The sequence below is a fragment of the Rutidosis leptorrhynchoides genome, chromosome 3, assembly GCF_046630445.1.
Source record: "Rutidosis leptorrhynchoides isolate AG116_Rl617_1_P2 chromosome 3, CSIRO_AGI_Rlap_v1, whole genome shotgun sequence".
NCBI lineage: Eukaryota > Viridiplantae > Streptophyta > Magnoliopsida > Asterales > Asteraceae > Rutidosis > Rutidosis leptorrhynchoides.
The window spans coordinates 218,637,408-218,659,274 of NC_092335.1; the positions used below are offsets into that span (position 1 = coordinate 218,637,408).

At 34.3% G+C, this 21,867-nt stretch overlaps 1 protein-coding gene across 1 annotated transcript; it reads left to right on the top strand.

The window, feature by feature from the left end:
* The first annotated feature begins 8,060 nt into the window (after positions 1 to 8,060).
* Positions 8,061 to 20,747, top strand: LOC139902781 (callose synthase 5). Its single transcript, XM_071885392.1, has 41 exons — positions 8,061 to 8,247; positions 8,398 to 8,498; positions 8,749 to 8,870; positions 8,986 to 9,082; positions 9,171 to 9,281; positions 9,370 to 9,498; positions 9,616 to 9,708; positions 10,029 to 10,120; positions 10,232 to 10,358; positions 10,448 to 10,662; positions 10,776 to 10,854; positions 10,936 to 11,058; positions 11,135 to 11,249; positions 11,426 to 11,769; positions 12,153 to 12,205; positions 12,295 to 12,355; positions 12,442 to 12,523; positions 12,603 to 12,652; positions 12,790 to 12,876; positions 12,964 to 13,086; positions 13,175 to 13,266; positions 13,360 to 13,447; positions 13,515 to 13,675; positions 13,770 to 13,893; positions 14,023 to 14,117; positions 14,244 to 14,364; positions 14,467 to 14,618; positions 15,051 to 15,160; positions 15,249 to 15,374; positions 15,447 to 15,515; positions 16,216 to 16,405; positions 16,490 to 16,601; positions 16,713 to 16,832; positions 16,917 to 17,032; positions 17,116 to 17,199; positions 17,377 to 17,489; positions 17,915 to 18,144; positions 18,672 to 19,469; positions 19,863 to 19,913; positions 20,006 to 20,191; positions 20,482 to 20,747. Exons 1-41 carry the CDS (start codon positions 8,073 to 8,075, stop codon positions 20,710 to 20,712), a joined length of 5,748 nt encoding a protein of 1,915 aa, XP_071741493.1. The 5' UTR covers positions 8,061 to 8,072; the 3' UTR covers positions 20,713 to 20,747.
* The last annotated feature ends 1,120 nt before the right edge of the window (positions 20,748 to 21,867 follow it).

Below are 21,867 nucleotides of genomic sequence, written 5' to 3' on the forward strand. Positions count from 1 at the left end.
ACCCTGGAGAAGACCGAGTCATCCAGAAAAATATTCTCTTGATATGTTTAGAGATTAGATAGAATGTAAGAGTCGTGAAAATGGCACATGATGACGGTACTGTGAATCATCATGCTTCATTAGAAACTCAGCGTGACTTACTGTAATATAATGACGTTGATCAAGTGTCATTATATTATACTAATCCATGCTTCGGTTCCCAACACTACTTCAAAACATTCATATTTTAAACTCGAAGGTTTCAGAATTTAGAAACTAACACAGTTTCTGTTATGTTGCGGATATTACGGAGAGATAAATGATCTCAGATAAGAATAGTTGTGAAAATATCGCCAGAAATCTGGAGGATATTTATAATAGAACATACGAGAATATCTTAGAATTTCTAATATCAATGGATGATGAAGAAGATTTGTCTGTGAAGGTTTAGAATGAGAAATAAGATGTTTGCTAACAATTTCAGCAGGCACAGAATCATTTGGATTCTTTGAAGGCAAACTTATTCTTTGTGATTTGTCCAAGGCTTTCTTCATAGTTTCGCATAATTCGCTTTTCGGTACTAAATTTTCTATCGAGCGTTCCTAACACTCCTTTCTTTATCATCAAACTTTTGGCCATTAAGATCATCTACAACATGCTGCTTCGTCAGCATTTTCAAAGTTAACTGATCTGGGTCATCGGTTATCAAACCGAGGTAGTTTCAGGAGAATTGTGTTTTTTTAGAATGATTAATCGCTGATGGTAATATTGTGGAATATAAAAGGTTCCCCAGTAACAATAAAGAGTACGCATATATATCGCGGTTATAATAAAGTTGTTTCGGATGAAAATTCGGAGTTGACTTGCTGGAGCTGTGACAAAATTAGCTACTTTGGAAAGGGATTGCAAAACGATCTTCGGTAATAACAATGTCAAAGGAACTAGAACAGATACGTGTCAAACGTTTACTCAGTTTTCGAGGGTTTTTCAGGTGCATAACTATATGCATCAATCTTTTCTTCCGTAGATGAAGTGCGGTTGGTTTATCCTCTCAATTGAGGTGTTTTTAAGAATCATGATAGATTTGAATGCTGATTGTAATCGTCGAGATACAATGAGGTTTAAGATGAAATCAAGTGGCAATCTTGAAGAAATGTTTAGTTTCATATGTTATAATCAATATTTTAATTCATTTTAATTGTCCAATGTCATTAGTCCACAGTCGATAGTCCACAGTAACAGTCCAATAATTCATATATAGTTTAATATATAATATACGAATTAATTAATACGTGTCGTGACCCGTATATGTCTCAGACTCGATCACAACTCAAACTATATATATTATTGTAGAATCAACCTCAACCCTGTATAGAGAACTCGATCATTACTGTATATAGAGTGTCTATGGTGATTCCAAATAATATATATAGATGCGTCGATATGATATGTCAAAACATTGTATACGTGTCCCGATATTTAAAGTGCGTAAAATAATTACAGAAATTAAATGACGATAAATAAAAGTGCGATAATTAAATTGCCATAAATAAACTGCGATAAATAAAATGTAATCAGTTAGCTAGGAACAGTTAGCTGGAACAGTTAGTGTGGATTCTTAACAAAATTTTTCATAGTTAATTTGTTTGTTTCTAACAGATTTTATTTTGTCGTATGTTTTCTTCATATGCCACTTGTTGGATTCTGGGAAGTCAAAATTCAAATATGAAATTGAATGAAAATGGTTATTCTGCGGTGAACGGATACGTATATCGGTGGTTGTAAGTAGGATAGTAATTGACTGTTGAATCAGCTTCGACGAATGTACAATGTAACTTATTAAGATGAAATCTAATTATTCCTCGGGTATTACCTACCAGTTAAAATAAAAATTTCACCATTAATATTTTGTACAAAAGAACTTTTAATTACAATCTTTATGAAAACATATATACATATATATTTTCTTCAGATGAAATCATGAATTTAATGAGTTAATATGATATTAATCTCATTTGCTTTTCAGTTTGAGCTAGAATAAGAAATCTCTAAAACTTTTTGAAACCACATATTCTTCGCAGAATATCAATGAAGTTATGGATCAATACTTCATCGTTCATTATTGTTGGTACTCCTTGGTATCTATGGTGCGTATGATGTTGATATTTGTGGGACAGATTATGATGTCGAGACGTGTGATGCGGATGTTGTTTGTTAGTGGTGATGATGGTATTGTTGATGTTATTGTTGATGTTATTGATGGTGGTGCAGATTATGCTGCTGGTGCTGCTGCTGGTGTTTGCAACCTTCGCACCATGTTTTCCAAAGCCGTCACGCGAGCGCGAAGTTCGTTAACTTCTTCTAGTACACCGGGATGATTGGCGGTTGGAGCGAGTGAATGAACAAGATTTGTAATATGGGATAGTATATAATCGTGACGAGATACTCTAGAAATGAGAGAGAAAATGGTGTTTCGAATAGGTTCGCCGGTAAGTGCTTCAGGTTCATCGCCAAGAGGGCAATTTGGTGGATGGAATGGATCACCTTCTTCTTGTCTCCAGTGATTTAGTATATTACGAACCCATCCCCAATTCATCCAGAATAGATGATGGGAAATTGGTTGATCCATTCCGGTGATGCTGCTTTCGGAGCCCGAATGGAAATCCATATCGGCATAACTGTCGGAATCTGAAGAATTCGAACTAGATGCGGAATCCATCTTGTATAATGGGAAAAATGAATTTTTGGTATGGAATAGATTATAGGAGTTAGGTTTGGTACTCTTCAATACATAATTTACATATGTATATATAATACCAAAATCCCGTAAATTACGGAGAATCTTTGAAAAGGTATCAGTCAAAGTTCGCAATAACAGATATGCTAAGATAAGAATTCGTCTATACACTATCAATGCAGTAAATGCAGTAAAACGTGTCTAGACTTATGAATGATAAGCAGGTAATTTTCTAAGGATGATAAGTAGATGATTTCCGACTAGAAATGATAAGCAAAACTTTTGACATGTAGACACGGTCGAAGTCCAGACTCATTAATGCATCCTAACAACGACTAGTTAGACACACTAATGCAAGACCTGGTTCGCTACGACCACCGCTCTGATACCAACTGAAACACAGTGGGGACGCATCCCACTCAGTACCTTCCCAGCTAATCGCCTGGTGACCACTGAGCGTACCTTAGACACTGATTTTACGGCCCTCCTCTCGGCAACGTACATCCAACCCTAATAGGGACCGCGAGGAGTAAGAGCCAATGCTTCGTCACAGGTAACACTGTGAGAACCCCCTCTACGATTAACCCGCTCATAAACAGAATTAAACCAGCTCTGATACCAACTGAAAGGACCCGTCCTAATCCACCTGGACGAAGTCACCAACATTTGGTCTCATTGCGATGATCGGCTCCAAGTAATGTCCTTATATTGAGCAAATGCACAGCGGAAGACTTAATTCGTACCTGAGAATAAACATGCTTTAAAGTGTCAACCAAAAGGTTGGTGAGTTCATAGGTTTATCATAACAATCATTTCAATATGTTAATAGACCACAAGATTTCATAATCATAAACATAATACACTCGCAAGTGTATGTAAAGCATTCTATGTGGTTGAGCACTTGGTAACCATACTTAACATTTAATCAACGTCGCATATTCCCTTTATTATGAAATCTCACTACACCGTACCAAGTGTAGTCACCAAAACGAAGTACTGTGCAACCGTTGAATACTGGTCGTCCAGTCCGGTTGGGGTTGTCAGGCCCGATAGATCTATCAACAGGATTCGCGTTTACAATACCCATGTAAATAGTAGTTACCAAGCTACAGGGAAATATGCCAGTGGTACAACTCAACGTAGAATATATTTTTAAGTACTTGTGTCTATTTTGTAAACATTTATAAAAGCAGCGCATGTATTCTCAGCCCAAAAATATATATTGCAAAAGCAATTAAAAAGGGAGCAAATGAAACTCACTTTTGCCTTGAAGGTATTTAATTCGACTTGGTCTCCGATAGATATCACGAACCTAACCATATATATAATATATCAACATATTTTCTTTTTAAGTAATCATTACATATATATATATATACTTTTAATACTTTTAATATTTTCTTAGTCCGTAGTTAGCAGTCCGATGTTAGTGGTCCACAATTAGTTGCTTAAATAAAATAAATAAAGACCCCATCGTATTCGTATTGATCAGAATTAATCTCGACCCATGGTACCATGTTGTCAAATGACGTGTTGCGTACATAAAGTACCGTGTTGTCAAATGACGTGTTGCGTACAATCATGAGGTCTTATGATTAATCTTCTCGTGTTGTTTACGGGTGGTCCTGAAATATATAAAATCAAATCATAAGTAATTATATATAAAATATCATATTAATTAGAAAAGATATGATTAATTTACTTTTTCTCCAAATATTTTCGTAGCTAAACTAGCTTCGGATACCCAATCTTGTTTTAGTCGTAGTTTCTTCATTACAACTCCGTTTTTGTTGGTTCAACTTGCCACTTCCTTGGATCGAGTCAAATTTTAAGAATATGAACTGAAAATACCTTAGTTTGTATTCAAAATCATAGGTTATAGGTCAAACTTTGGTGAAACTTATGAAAGTGATCATTTTCCATCATAAAAACAACATTTAATGATCATTTTTCTAAAAATACTTACACTTTGAGTTAAACCATGAAATTTTTATGTGTTAACATATTCATAAGAAATATCATTTTTCCAGAACATGAACTTCCAATTCAAAGTTCAAGATGGTTTTTAATTATCCAACCCAAAACAGCCCCCTGTTGCACTCCGACGACGTAGATTCAGTTTTTAAGATGTTCTTTGTAAAACCAAGTTATATCTTGTTAGGTTAGCATATCATTATGATATATTACAGGTCTTGAAGTATTTTAAAAGTCAAGTTAGAAGGATCTATTTAGTTTGCGAACAAGTTTGAAATCATTCAAACTATGTTCTTGTTGTTAAAATTTTATACCACAAAATAAGATAGCTATATGAATATGAATTGAATAAGATTATGAACAAGGTTACTACCTCAAGTTACTTGGACAAAGTTACTGCAAAAGATAAGAAATAATCTTGGAATCAAAGAGTGGTGGAGTTAGATCAAAAGGTTGGAAGTAAACTTCTTCAAATGGGTGGTTATTTTGATATGTTCTTGAAAGAGTTTTCTTATGGTGTTTAAGGCTTGTAATTGAAGCAAATTGATGGGGGAAATGCTTGGAGATGATCAAGTATGAAGTTAGGAGTATTTTGAGAGAGAAATGAGGGTGTAGGTATGAGAAAATGGAGTGAAGAAATGGTGTTCATTTATAAAAACGTTTTTAGTTTATAAAGAAAGAAAAGGATTCCTAATTTTGTTTTCTTACTAATAATTCATACTACTTGACAAATCCTAGTTACCTCATATCTAGGGCAGTAATAATGTTGATTAGGATGTTGATTTGATGTGTATATACCAATAGTAAATACGTATAGAAGCTGGGTATGATACGGGTACATATACCCTAGATATACGTATAGAAATTTTGAGGAAACGGAACGAGAATTCAAATATAGCTATCTTTTGTGAATATACTTATATTGTTTTATGTATTTAAGTCCTTAAAAGTGATTAAATACATTATATATACGATAAATGTATAAGCATTATAGATTATAAGTATATATATCAAAGAATGTTACGTATAGTTATCGTTTTGAAAAATTAAGTTAGTAGTTTCAAAATATACTTATAATTCATTGTCATTAGTACACAATGAGATGTTAAACCATCCTTAGATCATGTTAAATATATATAAATACATATATATACACAAACGTATAATTATCGTATGTTATATAGTTCGTGATATCATCGGTCATATTGGACGGTGAAACGTGGTGTAAAACTCTTTTCAAAAAACACAAGTCTCAACAATTTGGATTGCTTATCATGTTGTTATGGTTTAATTTATGTAAATATTAATCTAATAAGTATAATTTGGTCGAAAAATTCTGGGTCATTACATAATAAAACTTCAAAAAGGCGTATTTGAGCTAATTTCCCCTTTTTAAAGTTAGAGTCAAGGCCATCGTTAAGAATTTCTTTTATCATACTACTTTCTGTCTATTATGAGTATCCACTTATTTTTTACGTTCAATTTTTAAAATCTTACTAACTTTATTTTCCACTTATAACCTCTTTTTAATAGTAAATTACAAAATGAACCCTTGACATGAAATATCCTAAAATGATAACTGTATACCTTATAAGTTTTGTCCGTGTATCTAATCATAATAACATTTTCTCTTTTATAAATAACAAAATTTATGTAAACGGTAGATTGTAACCGTTATTACAATATTTTTAGGCTTTTCCATTTCTTACATGTTTTGCTAATTTATTTTGGAATCTTATCCATATTTTGTAGTTCGACTCCTCAGCTCCTCTTTTACCCCAAATATAAACCATTTTATTTTTTTTGTATTTTGGGTATTTAGATTTAGATTCTGTCTTATAGCAGCACTAATTGCGTGACTTAATATTTTTGTAAACTGTGAATCAAAACTTGTACGTTTATTGAAATTCGTTAAACTTTGTTGTCAATTACGATATCACACTTGACATCGACTAACCGACTACAATTACACGCTCCATCAGCTTATCAGCATATAACAAGTGTCTTCTCTCAAACAAACTATCTTCCCGCCCTAGAATCACGAGCGAAGTTTACGCGATTCTCATTTACCTCCCTATCCAACATTCCGTTTTTCTCTCTGCAATCCGCGTTCCAGATCATCGTCTTCATCACAAAATATCTACAATTCAGGTAATAATTTTCAATATTTTGATCGTTTTCATCTGTCATTTTTCTATGTCGGCGAAGTTTTATAGAATTATAGCTTCAATTTTGATTAATTATAGAGTTTAGCGTTAGGTTTATGTATGATTTATTCATATATTGAATATGAATGTTGAACGGATGTATATTAAATGCGGATGATGAATCGTCTCATATGATCAATTAATTTAAACTATTTTTATCCGTAATTATTCATGTTCAGCTGAATTTAATGTGCTAGTTTCATAACGGCTGATTTTAATATTGCATATGATATGACGATAAGCTTTCTTACAATCGATTGGTTAAAAACTTGTTCTCTGTGATTTATTGATATGAATATTGAACGACATGTAATTGACACGCTGATGAATAGATCGGTTATGATTAATCAAAACTTCGTTACTCCTCATCTAGAACTGTTTCTTCTGTAATCCTTATTGTTATACTATACAGATAGTGAATGCTAAACGAACATAATGCAAATTATAGTTAGGTTTGTTATAATCAGCCGAACTGTGTGATTTTTGTTTGCAACTCTTCATGTTCATCACAATACGGTAAATAGCAGTGATTACCTTTGTCATCTTCAAATGAAATTCTGTTTCACTATGTAATTTACATATAATTAGAGGTGATTAGTTTTATTATATTAATTTCATCTCAAAAGTCTAAATTCAGGTAATTAGGATTTGTTGTATTCGGATGATAGTCTGTTCCTCTCAGTAAGTTTTCGAGTTTCACTCAATTTAAGTTTCGTTTTGACTATGTTCATAACATACTAGAATTCAAGCATTTGTTGGAATGCTGTAAGAATCTGATTAAGGTTTTGTATTATATAATGTACTATGGACATATTAAATTTTCTGATTCGAGTACTGTAACATCAAGGTACCTGGAATTTGGATAGGTAACTGTCAGGCATCTGTCTTCCATCTCTGATTCGACTCTTTTGAAGATCAGGTTAGGTTTATTGCATATTAGTATCCTTTCTGTAATATTTGATTTGTGTCTATGCTGATGTAATCTCTCAAATTTTGTGCATGTACGATTAATATTATGGAAAGTGATTGGGTTTGTTGTTGCTGAATGTGTGTATGGTGTGATAAGAGAATGAATAGGTAAGGGGAGAAGGAGAAAGATGGAAGAAGGCAGCGTGGGAAAGAAAACAGAAGTGGGAAAGAAATTAGAAAAGTCAACATCATCGTTATCCCATGGCATGGAATCTGGACCACAAGGGCTTTCGAGAAGACCTTCTCGAAGCGCTGCCACAACCACCTTCTCTACAGAGGTTTTTGATAATGAGGTCGTCCCTTCGTCTCTCCAACAAATTGCCCCCATTCTTCGTGTTGCAACAGAGATTGAAAATGAAAGTCCTCGTGTTGCTTATCTCTGTAATTATTTCTCTTGTCTCCTGTCCTTTTTTCATCTCCTCCATTTGATACTTAGTTTCATTCCCTTAAATCATAGTTCTAGCTATTACTTAGCGTCTCTCTGCCAACTAATTATTATTTTATTTTTGTTATAACTGTGTGTGCAAAAAGGTCGGTATTATGCACTTGAGAAAGCACACAGACTGGATCAAAGCTCCACTGGTCGTGGTGTTCGACAGTTCAAAACAGCTCTTCAGCAACGATTAGAGAGGGTACATAAATTCTTCCTTTTTAAGTTTTTAACTTACTACTGTAATATGATCAGATTCAATAGGGATTAAGGTCCATGAGCCTTTCAACTAAATTATGAGTTACAAACTGAATAATAACTGACTATTCAGTTCTTTTATAAAGGACTAGTCTTCATTACAATTGTTGATGTTATCTGTAATGTTCACTTGCAATAGTTTTTAAATCTTATATATCTATTTACAAATATGAAATTGAGAAAGTACTACGCAGGACGATGCCCTAAGTGTTGAAGCTCGTGTTAAGAAGACGGATGCGAGGGAAATTGAAAGCTTCTACAAGCAATATTATGAAAAATATGTCAAGGCGCTCGATCAGGGAGAAAAGGCAGATAGGTAATATATATAAGCAAGCATACATGTGATTTAAAATACTAGTCAAACAAAGAAAGCTTATACAGATATAAAAGATTGATTGAACTTCTACTGATTGTATTTATTACCAAACCAGAGCCCAGCTCGGAAAAGCTTACCAGGTAGCTGGAGTGCTTTTTGAAGTTCTCTGCGCTGTCAACAAGTCTGAAAAGGCTGACGAAGTTCCTGCTGATGTCAGTTCCCGCCTTCGTATGAATTTTGAATATTTGCGGTTTTGTACATTATACTTAAAAATTATCTGATCTTTGTTGCATAGCATAGATCATTGCATCAGCTAGAGATGTTGAGGCAAAGCAGGTAATATATGCTCCCTACAACATTCTGCCACTCGATTCTGCAGGGGAATCACAGTGCATCATGCAGTTTGATGAGGTATCCTCCACCCTATATCTACTTTGATTGAAACAAACTTTTTTATTTCATTTTTATTATTTATATAATATAATCTGTGAATCTGCAGATCAGGGCGGCAGTGTCTGCACTCAGGAACACAAGTGGCTTAAACTGGCCAGCCTCTGTTGATCAGAAACAGCAGAAATCAGGAGGGTTGGATCTTCTTGATTGGCTAAGGGCAATGTTTGGGTTTCAGGCATGTAGTTTTCATGTTTGGTTCTACTATTAGAAGGCTGATTGTTTAGATATTAAGTTTACATTCTGGTTGATTTATCTTATCTAATATGTTAATTTATTTTGTATTTGATTTCAGAAAGACAATGTTAGGAACCAGAGGGAGCATTTAATCTTGCAACTTGCCCATCCTCAAGCAAGGCTGATGCCTAAGTCTGAGCCTAGTAACAAGGCATGCACCTCATGTAAAACATAGTTTTATCAATTTGACTGAACCTTCTTGACTCTTGTACTGTCGTATGTTTTTATCACAATTTTTTTTTTCTTTTGGAAAGGATATTTCCCATGATATATCATATTCCTAAGGTTTTAATCTAACAACCGGTCAAACCACATTAGGCTCACTTTATAATGTTTATGTAGAGGGGGAATTCTTTGGCTGTGGTGTCCAATTAACAGTCGTATTTCATGTTCTGCTTGTCTTCAATTTTTCCGGTATTTATTTGTTTTGCACAAAGGGTTATGTTTAACAATATAACTGTTGCGGTGCAGCTTGATGATCGAGCTATTGATGTAGTTATGAACCAGCTTTTCAAAAATTATAAAACCTGGTGCAAGTTCTTGGGAAGAAAGCACAGCTTAAGGTGAGTTTTATAATCCAGCCACTGTTCATGTTTGAAAGTTTTCATGGTAAGTGAGCCTGAATATTTCAATCTCTTTAATACTATTTTCGTAATATAATCTTTGATTTACAGGCTCCCTCAAGCACATGAAGAAGGCAAGCAGAGGAAATTACTATACATGGGACTCTATCTTCTTATCTGGGGCGAGGCTGCTAATGTACGCTTTTTACCCGAGTGTCTCTGCTACATTTTTCATAATGTAAGTATTCTGGTTATTTCATAAAATTTTAAACTTTAAGGTGATGCGATGTTATGCATGAAATTGAAGATGTCATGTGATTCATTCAGATGGCATATGAACTACATGGATTGTTGGCTGGAAATGTCAGCATTGTAACTGGAGAAAATATCAAGCCTTCTTATGGTGGGGATGATGAAGCCTTCCTTCGCAAAGTTATAACTCCAATTTATCGAGTCATAGAAAAGGAATCTAAGAGAAGCAAAAATGGAAAGGCTCCCCACTCTGCTTGGTGCAACTATGATGATCTAAATGAATTTTTCTGGTAAACTCTTGAAAGATTTAATGAGAAAAAAGTTGTGTTCAAACCTTGAAATACATTGTGAATATACTCTTTTTTATTTTATTTATTTATTTATTTATTTTTTTATCTTATAGGTCAGCAGATTGTTTTTCTCTAAGTTGGCCCATGTGTGATGATGGAAGTTTTTTTAAATCAACGAGTGACATTGCACAGGTTCTCCTCTTACGTAATTAACTGCTACTGGTTTCAACTAATAAAGGAGGACTTGTTTTTATAATTAAAATGTACTGACAGGGAAAACAACCATGTCATAAGGCTGGAACCCTTGGAAAGTCTTATTTTGTCGAGACAGGGTCATTTATGCATATATTTCGAAGTTTTGATCGTTTGTGGACATTCTTTATTCTAGCTCTTCAGGTAAAACTACTTAAAGATACAATTCTTATATCCTGCAATTTGAAGTATCTGCAATTTACATATTATTCAATAACAGATTATGATTATCCTTGCGTGGAATGATGTTCCAATATCCAAAATTTTTGAGAAGGGGGTGCTATATAAACTATCTAGTATCTTCATAACAGCAGCATTTCTCCGTTTCTTCCAAAGTAAGCTTCATTATCTTTATAATTGTGTTGATATTCATCCTCTATATGCTGGTAGCTTGAAGTAAATTAACTTTGTGGATTAGCATGCTTCCGGCTATTGGTCTTGAATGGTCAACTCATTCAATTGAATGCTGGATATTTACTTATTCATATTTACCTTTTTTGTCTATCTATAGGTATATTGGACATGATCCTGAACTTCCCTGGATATCATAGATGGAAGTTCACAGATGTATTAAGGAGCATACTGAAGATCATTGATAGCCTTGCATGGTCTATTGTTCTTCCACTATGTTATATAAACCAAAATAACAACATCTCATTGCCCTTTGGGAGAGTCGAAGATATTCTTTCTTCCCTTAACCAATTTGAGAGCATTCCATCTTTATATATCGTGGCCGTGGCATTGTATTTGCTTCCGAATTTACTTGCAGCAGCACTTTTTATTTTTCCAATGCTTCGGCGTTGGATTGAAAACTCTGACTGGCTTATTACAAGATTTCTTCTTTGGTGGTCACAGGTACAAACTTGTTCTTATTATTGACTGCTGAATTTTCAGTTATTCGCACACTAAATTGATAGTAGTATCATATGGTATAGATTATAAAACACCAATATATTGATATTGATTTTAGTAGTTCTGTCCATGTTGGTTAGGTCTTTAACTTCCAGATTTTAGACAATATTGGTATATTGTTCTTGAAATGGCAGACTTATTAGTCTATGTTGTATATCGTTTTGACTACGTGGGGAACTTTCATTATCGTCAACTCCCCTTTCCTTGTGCTCACAATCCCTATATATTCTTCTGATTCACTTTGAAATAGAATTGTCATTTAAGTGACGTGGACTTGACCTTTCCAGTTAGATGGACATTGATTTTTATTATCTGGTTCGCTGCAGCCAAGAATCTATGTCGGGAGAGGAATGCATGAAAGTCAGTTTGCCCTTATAAAGTATGTGTACAGTATTTGATAGATATTACTGCATATGATTTAGAATACATTTATTTAGCACATAAAGTAAAAATTTCTGTTAATATCAGGTATACTTTCTTTTGGGTGGTTCTTCTATGTGCAAAGTTTTCGTTCAGCTTTTTCGTTCAGGTGATCACCCTGGTACTCTGAACCTTCAGATATATAAATCGTTCAAATAAAGGATTCCGTTTAAGTAACAATTTTCTTCTCCTCAGATAAAACCATTGATCCAGCCGACAAAAGATATTATGAAAATTAAACGTGTACGATATGCTTGGCATGAATTCTTCCCGCAGGGTTTGTCTCTATACCCAGAACCTTTTTTTTTTTTTTTGTTCTTTGTTATGAATTTCCATAATTTGCATTGCCAATGCAGCTGAAAACAACTATGGAGCGGTTGTTGCATTGTGGCTACCTGTTATTTTGGTGTGTTTTTATGTTAATTGTTTCTCTTAATCCTGATAGTAGTTTTCATGTTCATCATATTCTATGTTCTCTTTGTTGCTGTTACTATCTTCATCTCTGACTCTGCCCTGACATGATATGCTCCAAAAACTGCTCAGGTTTACTTTATGGACACTCAAATATGGTATGCCATATTTTCAACTTTGTGCGGTGGTATTATTGGTGCCTTTGATCGTTTAGGAGAGGTACTGCGCTATTCTCTCATAAATGAACATTGATCCTGAAAAATTGTATTGCCTGTTCTAAGTGTCCATTCATTTATATTTTCACAGATAAGAACATTGGGTATGTTACGGTCCCGCTTCCAGTCTATACCTGGTGCATTCAATGCGTCTTTGTTGCCGTCTGAGAGAGCTAAGAAAAAGGGATTTTCTCTCTCTAAGCGGTTTGCTGAGGTAAGTAAAGTTACTTGAAGTGTATTGATGTGAACAGTTAACCCATAAAGGAATTATTCATGAGAAAGTTATACTACCATATAAATAGGTTACACCAAACAGGAGAACCGAAGCAGCAAAATTTGCTCAGTTGTGGAATGAAGTTGTATGTAGTTTCCGCGAAGAAGATTTCATTAGTGACAGGAAAGGCTGCTCAACCAATTTCTTATGTTTTTTACCATCTTTTGGGTTTATCCAAAAGGATGTTGAAACTTACTATGACTTCACCTATTGCAGGGAGATGGACCTGATGTTAGTCCCATATTCTTCAGATCCCAGTCTCAACCTAATTCAGTGGCCACCTTTTTTGCTTGCTAGCAAGGTTGGTTTGGTCTCCAAATACTCTTATGTATCCATGTATCATAATCTCATTGTCTCTATTCTTTCAGGTTCCAATTGCACTTGACATGGCAGTTCAGTTTCGTCCCAAGGATAATGATCTCTGGAAGCGCATATGTGCTGATGAATATATGAAGTGTGCTGTCATCGAATGCTATGAGTCCTTCAAACTTGTCTTGAATGCTTTGGTTGTTGGACATACTGAGAAAAGGTTAGACTACCATTGAAGCTCTAGTATGTATGATTTAAGAACATTAATATTTAATATATGCAATTTCATCTCTGACTTTTCATTATAATAACAGGATAATTAATATCATAATCAAAGAAGTTGAGAGCAACATTTCAAAAAATACATTTCTTACAAATTTTAGAATGGGCTCTCTACCTACTCTTTGCAACCAGTTTGTGAAATTGGTGGAATGTTTGGTGAGGCCTTCTAACACAGAAGATGGTTTTTTTTTTTTTTTTTTTTTTTTTTTTTTTTTTTTTTTTTTTTTTGTTAGTGTGGTACTGATTATTTGAACATGCTAAATATGAAAACCTTCCATATTGCAGAAAGAGGGAGATGAATCTAAGCACAACACGGTGGTCTTATTGCTTCAAGACATGTTAGAAGTAGCTACCCGTGACATGATGATCAATGAAATTCGGTTTGTTATATGAGCCTTTCATAATAATTATATGATGATGACATTAGTTTTCTATGAAATATCTTCAGTATCCTTTCTCTGATACATTCTGCAAATAGATGACAACTTTTTTCAATTTCATTTTAGTGAATTGGTGGAACTTGGACATGGTAGCAAGGATTCTGGAACGCAGCTGTTCGAAAAAGCTATTGATTCGAGTCCTGCAATTGCATTTCCTCCTCCAGTTACTGCCCAATGGGAAGAGCAGGTTATGTACTAAATGTGCTTGAAACCTCACACACACGTCTATAGTATTTTAAACCTTAGTTTGTAGTTACAGATGGTTATAATTGTATTGTTGCCATCACAGATAAAGCGCCTTTATCTTCTTCTCACAGTAAATGAATCTGCCATGGATGTACCCAAAAACCTTGAAGCACGGCGGAGGATCACTTTCTTCACAAATTCATTGTTCATGGATATGCCACGTGCCCCTCGAGTGCGTAAAATGCTATCATTCAGGTACGACAAACTCATCATCAAACTAAACTTATTTAGAGATACATTATATGCCTGATGACAGAGAATAGGTTAGAGTTAATTCACTGTATAAATCATGCTTCTATGTGTCTGCAAATTTGAAAACTTTTACAGTTAACAAGTACATGAAGTGTGTTGATCGATTATTTGAGTTTTAAACAACTGAATAATCATGAAACAATATAAAATTTCTACTATATCTGTAGCTTAGTTTTTAATTGGAGTTGTATTCAAGATCATGAAAATGGTTTGTAACTTCAAGGTGCAATAGTGTGTCTGCTTGTCACTGGTTAATGGAATCTTATCTTGTACATAGGGTGAATAAATGACTAATGTACATATATGAGACTGAACGCTAGTACGTGCCACATCCATAGTTTGATACATAATTATAAATATCATGTTAATTTTCAGTGTGATGACCCCCTACTATAGTGAAGAAACGGTTTATTCCAAGAGTGACCTTGACATGGAAAATGAAGACGGCATATCAATCAAATACTATCTGAGAAAAATATTTCCAGGTTCCTATAATCTGAAATTTATCTCTTTAGTAATCAAGTTTTTCCATGAGCATATGTTAATATGGAAACGGAAATACTGATATATCAGATGAGTGGGAGAACTTCATGGAGCGCATCAATTGCAAAGAAGACTCAGATATATTTGAAAATGAGGAAAATATATTACAGCTTCGTCATTGGGTCTCTTTAAGAGGACAGACACTCTGCAGAACAGGTATTTCTTATTAATTTAATTTAAGAAATCTTTCTGATTTTAATGCATTCCTAACAGATGTTAACTTTTCAGTTAGGGGAATGATGTACTATAGAAGGGCGTTGAAGCTTCAGGCGTTTCTTGATATGGCTAATGAAAAACGTAAGATCCAATCTTTATTATTGGGTGCATATGTTAAAGTTTGTGAATGTATGCATCTTGTTCCTAATGAGCGTCTATGGGTCCCTGGTGATTGATAAGAAAGGATATTCATTTTCAGTTACTTATATGTTTTCTATTAAAGTCATGTCAGAAATTAGAGATTATTAATAGGATATTTTCTGCTTATTTACAATCCATAACTATTTTTCATAGTTATCTTGTTTCTTTTTTAATATACATAGGTATAGGTATAGGTATAGAATTTTTGCCTATCAATGAAACTGAACATAAGTTATTTTTCCCTGAATCCATCACACGTCTTATGATCTACTTCTACTCAAATATGAAATCATAATAACTGAAATAATTAATTATTGTGATTATATCAGTATAATAATAATAATTTTTATTCATTATGATTGTTATTTATACATTTATGATCATGTGAAAGTACACACTTAGTAGTTATACACCAGCTAAAATGTTGTTTACTAGACTTCCTGTTAGTTCTGATGGAAAATCCTGAAATTATGTCCATCATAGCCAAAGGCCCCTTACTATGACTGAACTTGTTATTGACAATATTTCGAGGTAACTGAACGATAAATTGATAATATGTAACTTGGTTAACTTTTAGAGCAATTAATACTTCTTGTTAGGTAATTTGTTGTTCCTAATTCTGTATGTGTTCACCAAGCAGAAATATTGGAAGGCTATAAAGCGGTCACAATTCCGTCAGAGGAGGATAAGAAAAGCCAGAAATCCTTGTATGCTCAACTAGAGGCAGTGGCTGATTTGAAATTTTCTTACGTGGCAACATGCCAAAATTATGGCAACCAGAAGCGCAGTGGTGATCGTCGTGCAACGGATATTTTAAATTTGATGGTCAAGTAAGTATTTGATGGAAAATATGAATTAATGTATTGTTTATAATTTGATGATACAACTGCTTTCTTCTCGATTTATTGGTGCAGCAATCCAGGTCTTCGTGTGGCTTACATTGATGAAGTTGAAGAAAGAGAAGGAGCAAAGGTTCAGAAGGTCTACTATTCTGTTTTGATCAAAGCTGCAGATAATCTTGATCAGGTAGTTAACTTTTTTAAGTTCAAATTACTCGTATTCATTATCTTCATCTAATCTCTTTCACAAGAACATGATACTAGTATATTGCTGACTGCATATTTGTTCTTCTTGAAGGAGATATACAGGATAAAGTTACCTGGTTCAGCAAGAATTGGAGAAGGGAAACCTGAAAATCAAAATCATGCTATAATATTTACAAGAGGGGAAGCTCTTCAAACTATTGATATGAACCAGGTTATTAGATGGTTTTGTATTAGTTACTGTTGAATTTTTGGTACAGTACATAATTTTTGCATTTCTAATTGTTTCATATTGCAGGACAATTACCTGGAAGAAGCTTTTAAAATGCGTAACCTGCTTGAAGAATTTAACGAGGATCATGGAGTGAGACCCCCAACAATATTGGGTGTACGCGAACACATTTTTACAGGAAGGTTCGGTCATGATATAAGTTGGATTCATATATCTGGTTCAGGTTAAAGATAGATCTGTATATGATATAATATATTTGTTGCAGTGTTTCTTCTTTGGCTTGGTTCATGTCAAATCAAGAAACGAGCTTCGTCACCATTGGTCAGCGTGTTCTTGCCAGGCCACTGAAGTATGTCACTTCTAAACCTCAATAATTGTAATATAATACAAACTTCTATGTAATTCTTTGCTCATATTTGCAGTGTATCGCTGAAAAAATGAAAAAGGGACTCTGTTGTTCAAGTTTATTATATGCTGATGTTAGACTTGATGGTGCTATTTATAACTCATTATCGTTTGGGTGCAGGGTTCGCTTCCATTATGGCCACCCTGATGTCTTCGATAGAATTTTCCACATTACACGAGGTGGCATCAGCAAAGCTTCAAAAGGCATTAACCTAAGTGAGGACATATTTGCAGGTAAATTGTTAATATCACCCATTTACTTTGGATGGACCAATTTAGGTTATGTTTTTTGTGACATGTTAAACCTGTAACATATAAAAAAGCATTTCAAAAGGAAACGGTCAAATTGGTTACAATTCACCCAAAATATAAGTATACTTTCTGGCAATACGCACCTCAATGTCAATTTAGTCAGAGAGTTAGTTTATTGTGTAAAATATAAAACCTGTGTAGTCATAATGGACACAATATAATTTAATAAGAATTGTACCTTTAGACAAACTGTTCCAGTTCAAGTTGAGGACTCACCAAAAATGACCCATTTGACACCTTACCCAACCTGTATGAACCACATCTTGACACCTCTAATACACACTATGTTTGATGAACTTCTCATGATTTACTTATCCAATACTGACAATTGGCTCATGGTTGTATAGGATTCAACTCTACGCTGAGACGTGGTAATATAACTCACCACGAATACATACAAGTGGGAAAGGGAAGAGATGTTGGCCTCAACCAAATCTCCCTTTTTGAAGCTAAAGTGGCATGTGGTAACGGGGAGCAGACACTGAGTCGGGATATTTACAGACTCGGCCACCGCTTCGATTTTTTCCGGATGTTATCATGTTACTATACGACTACTGGCTTCTATGTCAGCTCTATGGTAAGAAATTATTAGATATCGAGTAGTCTTAAATTACTGTTCCATCCTTTATAATTAATTTGCTTGGTAGCCAAGTACAAATCTCCCTCCTTAGTTTCAGTCTTCTTTTATATCTAGGTTCCATATAAATTTATGTCAACCAGTTTGAACTCATATCAATTACAGCTTGAGTTTTATCACAAAAAAAACTATTTATGTACCATCAGCTCTTATAGTTATCCAAAAGGAACTCCAATATTAGGCTTAATACAACTTAGCAACTTGACATCACTCAAGATTTCAAAAGCATGTTTTAGTTTTATGATATGAACATTATTATTAATATTAGATTGGTTATGTCGACAAAAAAAGTCTTATAATTTACCATGTATTGATAGTTTTAGCACATAATCTAGTCTGTAATATACATTTTTATTAAATTTCAAGCTAAATGTACTTGTTTCAGAAATATTAACCTCTCCAGGTAATTTAGTACTGTATTAAATTTTCCCATTAACTGACACAGAGTTTCTGTTAATACCTTTCAGCTGGTGGTCCTTACGGTGTACACGTACCTGTATGGAAGACTATACCTCTCGTTAAGCGGATTAGAAAAATCTATCATGAAATCAGCCAGAATAAGGGGAGATACTGCTTTGAAGGCTGTAATGGCTTCTCAGTCTGTAGTTCAATTGGGTCTGTTAATGGCTTTACCCATGGTTATGGAGATTGGACTAGAACGGGGTTTCAGGACAGCAATGGGTGACTTGATCATCATGCAGCTCCAGTTAGCAGCTGTCTTCTTTACCTTCTCTCTCGGAACTAAACTGCACTATTTCGGGCGCACGATTTTACACGGTGGGGCCAAATACAGAGCTACTGGGCGTGGTTTTGTTGTGAGACACGAGAAGTTTGCTGAGAACTACAGAATGTACTCAAGGAGTCATTTTACTAAAGCGATGGAGTTGTTCATTTTGCTTGTAGTTTATCAAGCATATGGATCAACAGCTACAAGCAGTACAGCCTACTTTTTCCTAACTGCTTCGATGTGGTTTTTAGTGGTCTCGTGGTTGTTTGCTCCTTTCCTTTTCAATCCTTCGGGATTCGAGTGGCAGAAGATAGTAGAAGACTGGGAAGACTGGTCAACATGGATTAGCAACCGCGGCGGTATCGGTGTTCCCGCTAACAAGAGTTGGGAGTCATGGTGGGAAGAGGAACAGGAACATTTACAGTACACTGGTTTTCTTGGATGTCTGACCGAAGTACTTCTCTCTCTACGATTCTTCTTTTACCAGTATGGCATTGTCTATCAGCTTAGAGTGAGCCAAAGCGAAAAAAGTATAATGGTAAGGAAAACAGAACTTTGCTTCTTCCCTCAAAGGCAAAGATACTAGTGTATGTATTAATGGGTCAAATTGGGTTGGGTCAATTTGGGCTGTGTACAACATCGAATGGGTTATATGATTTAAAAACTACCCAAAAGGAGGACATCTCAAATAGGTTGAATGGTTTGTACTCTATGTATATACTTAAATTGTCCTAGTTGGTTTTGTCAAAGTATACTACTATTGAAATAATATAGTTTCTATATTAATATTTGACAGGAACAATATGTTAACCCGGCCTGTACCAAAATAACCCATTTTGACCCGTTATTTCAACCACTTGCCCACCCATTTGACACCTCTACCAAATCTGTATATTCCCTCAAAATCTAAAAATTTCTTCAACAATTACAGGTGTATGGTCTATCTTGGCTGGTAATTGTTGCTGTTATAGTCATCTTGAAGGTTTGTACTGAAACCTAATTACTCTCATTCTGGATTTCACTCTCTCGTAATACCAAATTTACACAAAATGTTTTAATTGTTTGTGATTGCAGATCGTATCCATGGGTCGGAAGAAGTTCAGTGCTGATTTCCAGCTTATGTTCCGACTCCTTAAGTTGTTCCTTTTTATCGGATTCATTGTCACTCTCGTGATTCTTTTCCAGTTCCTCGGACTTACTGTTGGAGACATTTTTGCAAGCCTACTTGCATTCATGCCAACTGGATGGGCAATCTTGCAGGTACATACTTATATATTAGCTTCATTTTCCACCATGTACAACTTTTCCCTAAACTGGCCATCTTTTATTGTAAATGTAATGCAACTATTAGGCTCAATTATCGCACACACATAATAATAGTTGTACAATAGGATATATCAAACACAGTAGTTATGTATGTTGGTTAACGATTCACGGTCATTGCTAGATGTTCTATTATGACTTTCAATATTACATTCCTTAAGAACGTTTTAAATTTATTTATTTATTGAAGTAAGTTGTTACAAATTAAAAGATGATTGCATTTGCAGATAGCACAAGCATGCAGGCCAGTAGTGAAGGCATTGGGAATGTGGGGTTCAGTAAAGGCACTGGGGAGAGGATACGAGTATATGATGGGGGTGATGATCTTCACTCCAGTTGCCATACTTGCATGGTTTCCGATGGTATACGATTTCCAAACCAGGCTTCTATTCAACCAAGCGTTTAGCAGAGGGCTACAGATCCAACGTATTCTCGCAGGTGGTAAGAAAAACAAGTAGTAAGAAAAGCAGGTTTAGTCATTAATAGTAGACTTAGCAAGTAAATGAGGGTAGATCAATCATAGGTTCTTTAAACTGTAAGCGTCTGTACATTAGATCAAGTTTATCATTCATAGAATCATAGTATAAATAAATTTTGTTTTTTTCTCTATGTTTGAGTTCTTTTGTTTAATTGGTATATCAAAATCAAATATCAAATCCTTCACATTGCCTTTCAAAAAAAATAAAATAAAAAATCCTTCACATTGCCCATGAAAAGAGGCACACTACTTCATGCACTTATCATTTTTTTGTTTGGGCTATATATAAATATAAACAAGTATCACTATTTGGATCAGACCATGGTTTAATGCAAACTCAATCAAAAAGGTGAGAAAACATTATCGAAAATCGAAAATACACATTATTTGCAGGCACCAAATGTGACTACGGTGTACGGCTCCCGATGACCAACATCATGTAACACAAAGAACGAAAACTTCATGCTTTTAAGTTGTCCATAAAATTTTGCACTCTTCTCTCGTTTATCTTTCTTTAAAATGAAACTACTCAAAAACTAATATTTGTTGGGTTATTTATGGACTATTTTTTTTAATTAAATAAATATAGTGAAAATACACTCTCTTGAAAAGAGTTAACATACTCTCAAACTGCTATAAATCTCTTTCTACTTTTATGTGTGGTGACATCGCTGACTTATCTTATTCAATGCTTTACTTCTTTGTTAATCACAACAAAATTGTTCAAGTTTGATCTCTATATATTAATGAACTTTAATCCCGAAAAAAGGGACTAGCAACTAAAGAATCTATCGTCTAAATTGTTTATATAACCAACTAATGTAGATTTATATTTTATATAGCTTTTTTATTTGGGATCCAATTTATGTGAGGGTGACAATTATGAGTGGAATGGGATAAGAATACCTAGAAAACAAGTCTATTGATTTATTTATTTTTAAAATGTTAGTATGGTAATTTTATTTCATATATATTATTTACTTGAAACAACTATTAAACAACTTATTTTCATTCAAAATCAAAATTATTCAGATCTTTTGAATCATTAAGCGCTTAGTCATTCAATTTTATCAAACGCACTCTTAGATTGATAGTCATCTTTCAATAGTGGAAGCATTTATGTAAAAAAATGGTT

Coding starts and splice junctions, on each gene's coding strand:
- LOC139902781 (XM_071885392.1), top strand. CDS start 8,073: ATGGAATCTGGACCACAAGGGCTTTCGAGAAGACCTTCTCGAAGCGCT. Junction 10,121..10,231: donor GGAAGAAAGCACAGCTTAAG/GTGAGTTTTATA, acceptor TTTGATTTACAG/GCTCCCTCAAGCACATGAAG. Junction 11,770..12,152: donor TTCTTCTTTGGTGGTCACAG/GTACAAACTTGT, acceptor GGTTCGCTGCAG/CCAAGAATCTATGTCGGGAG.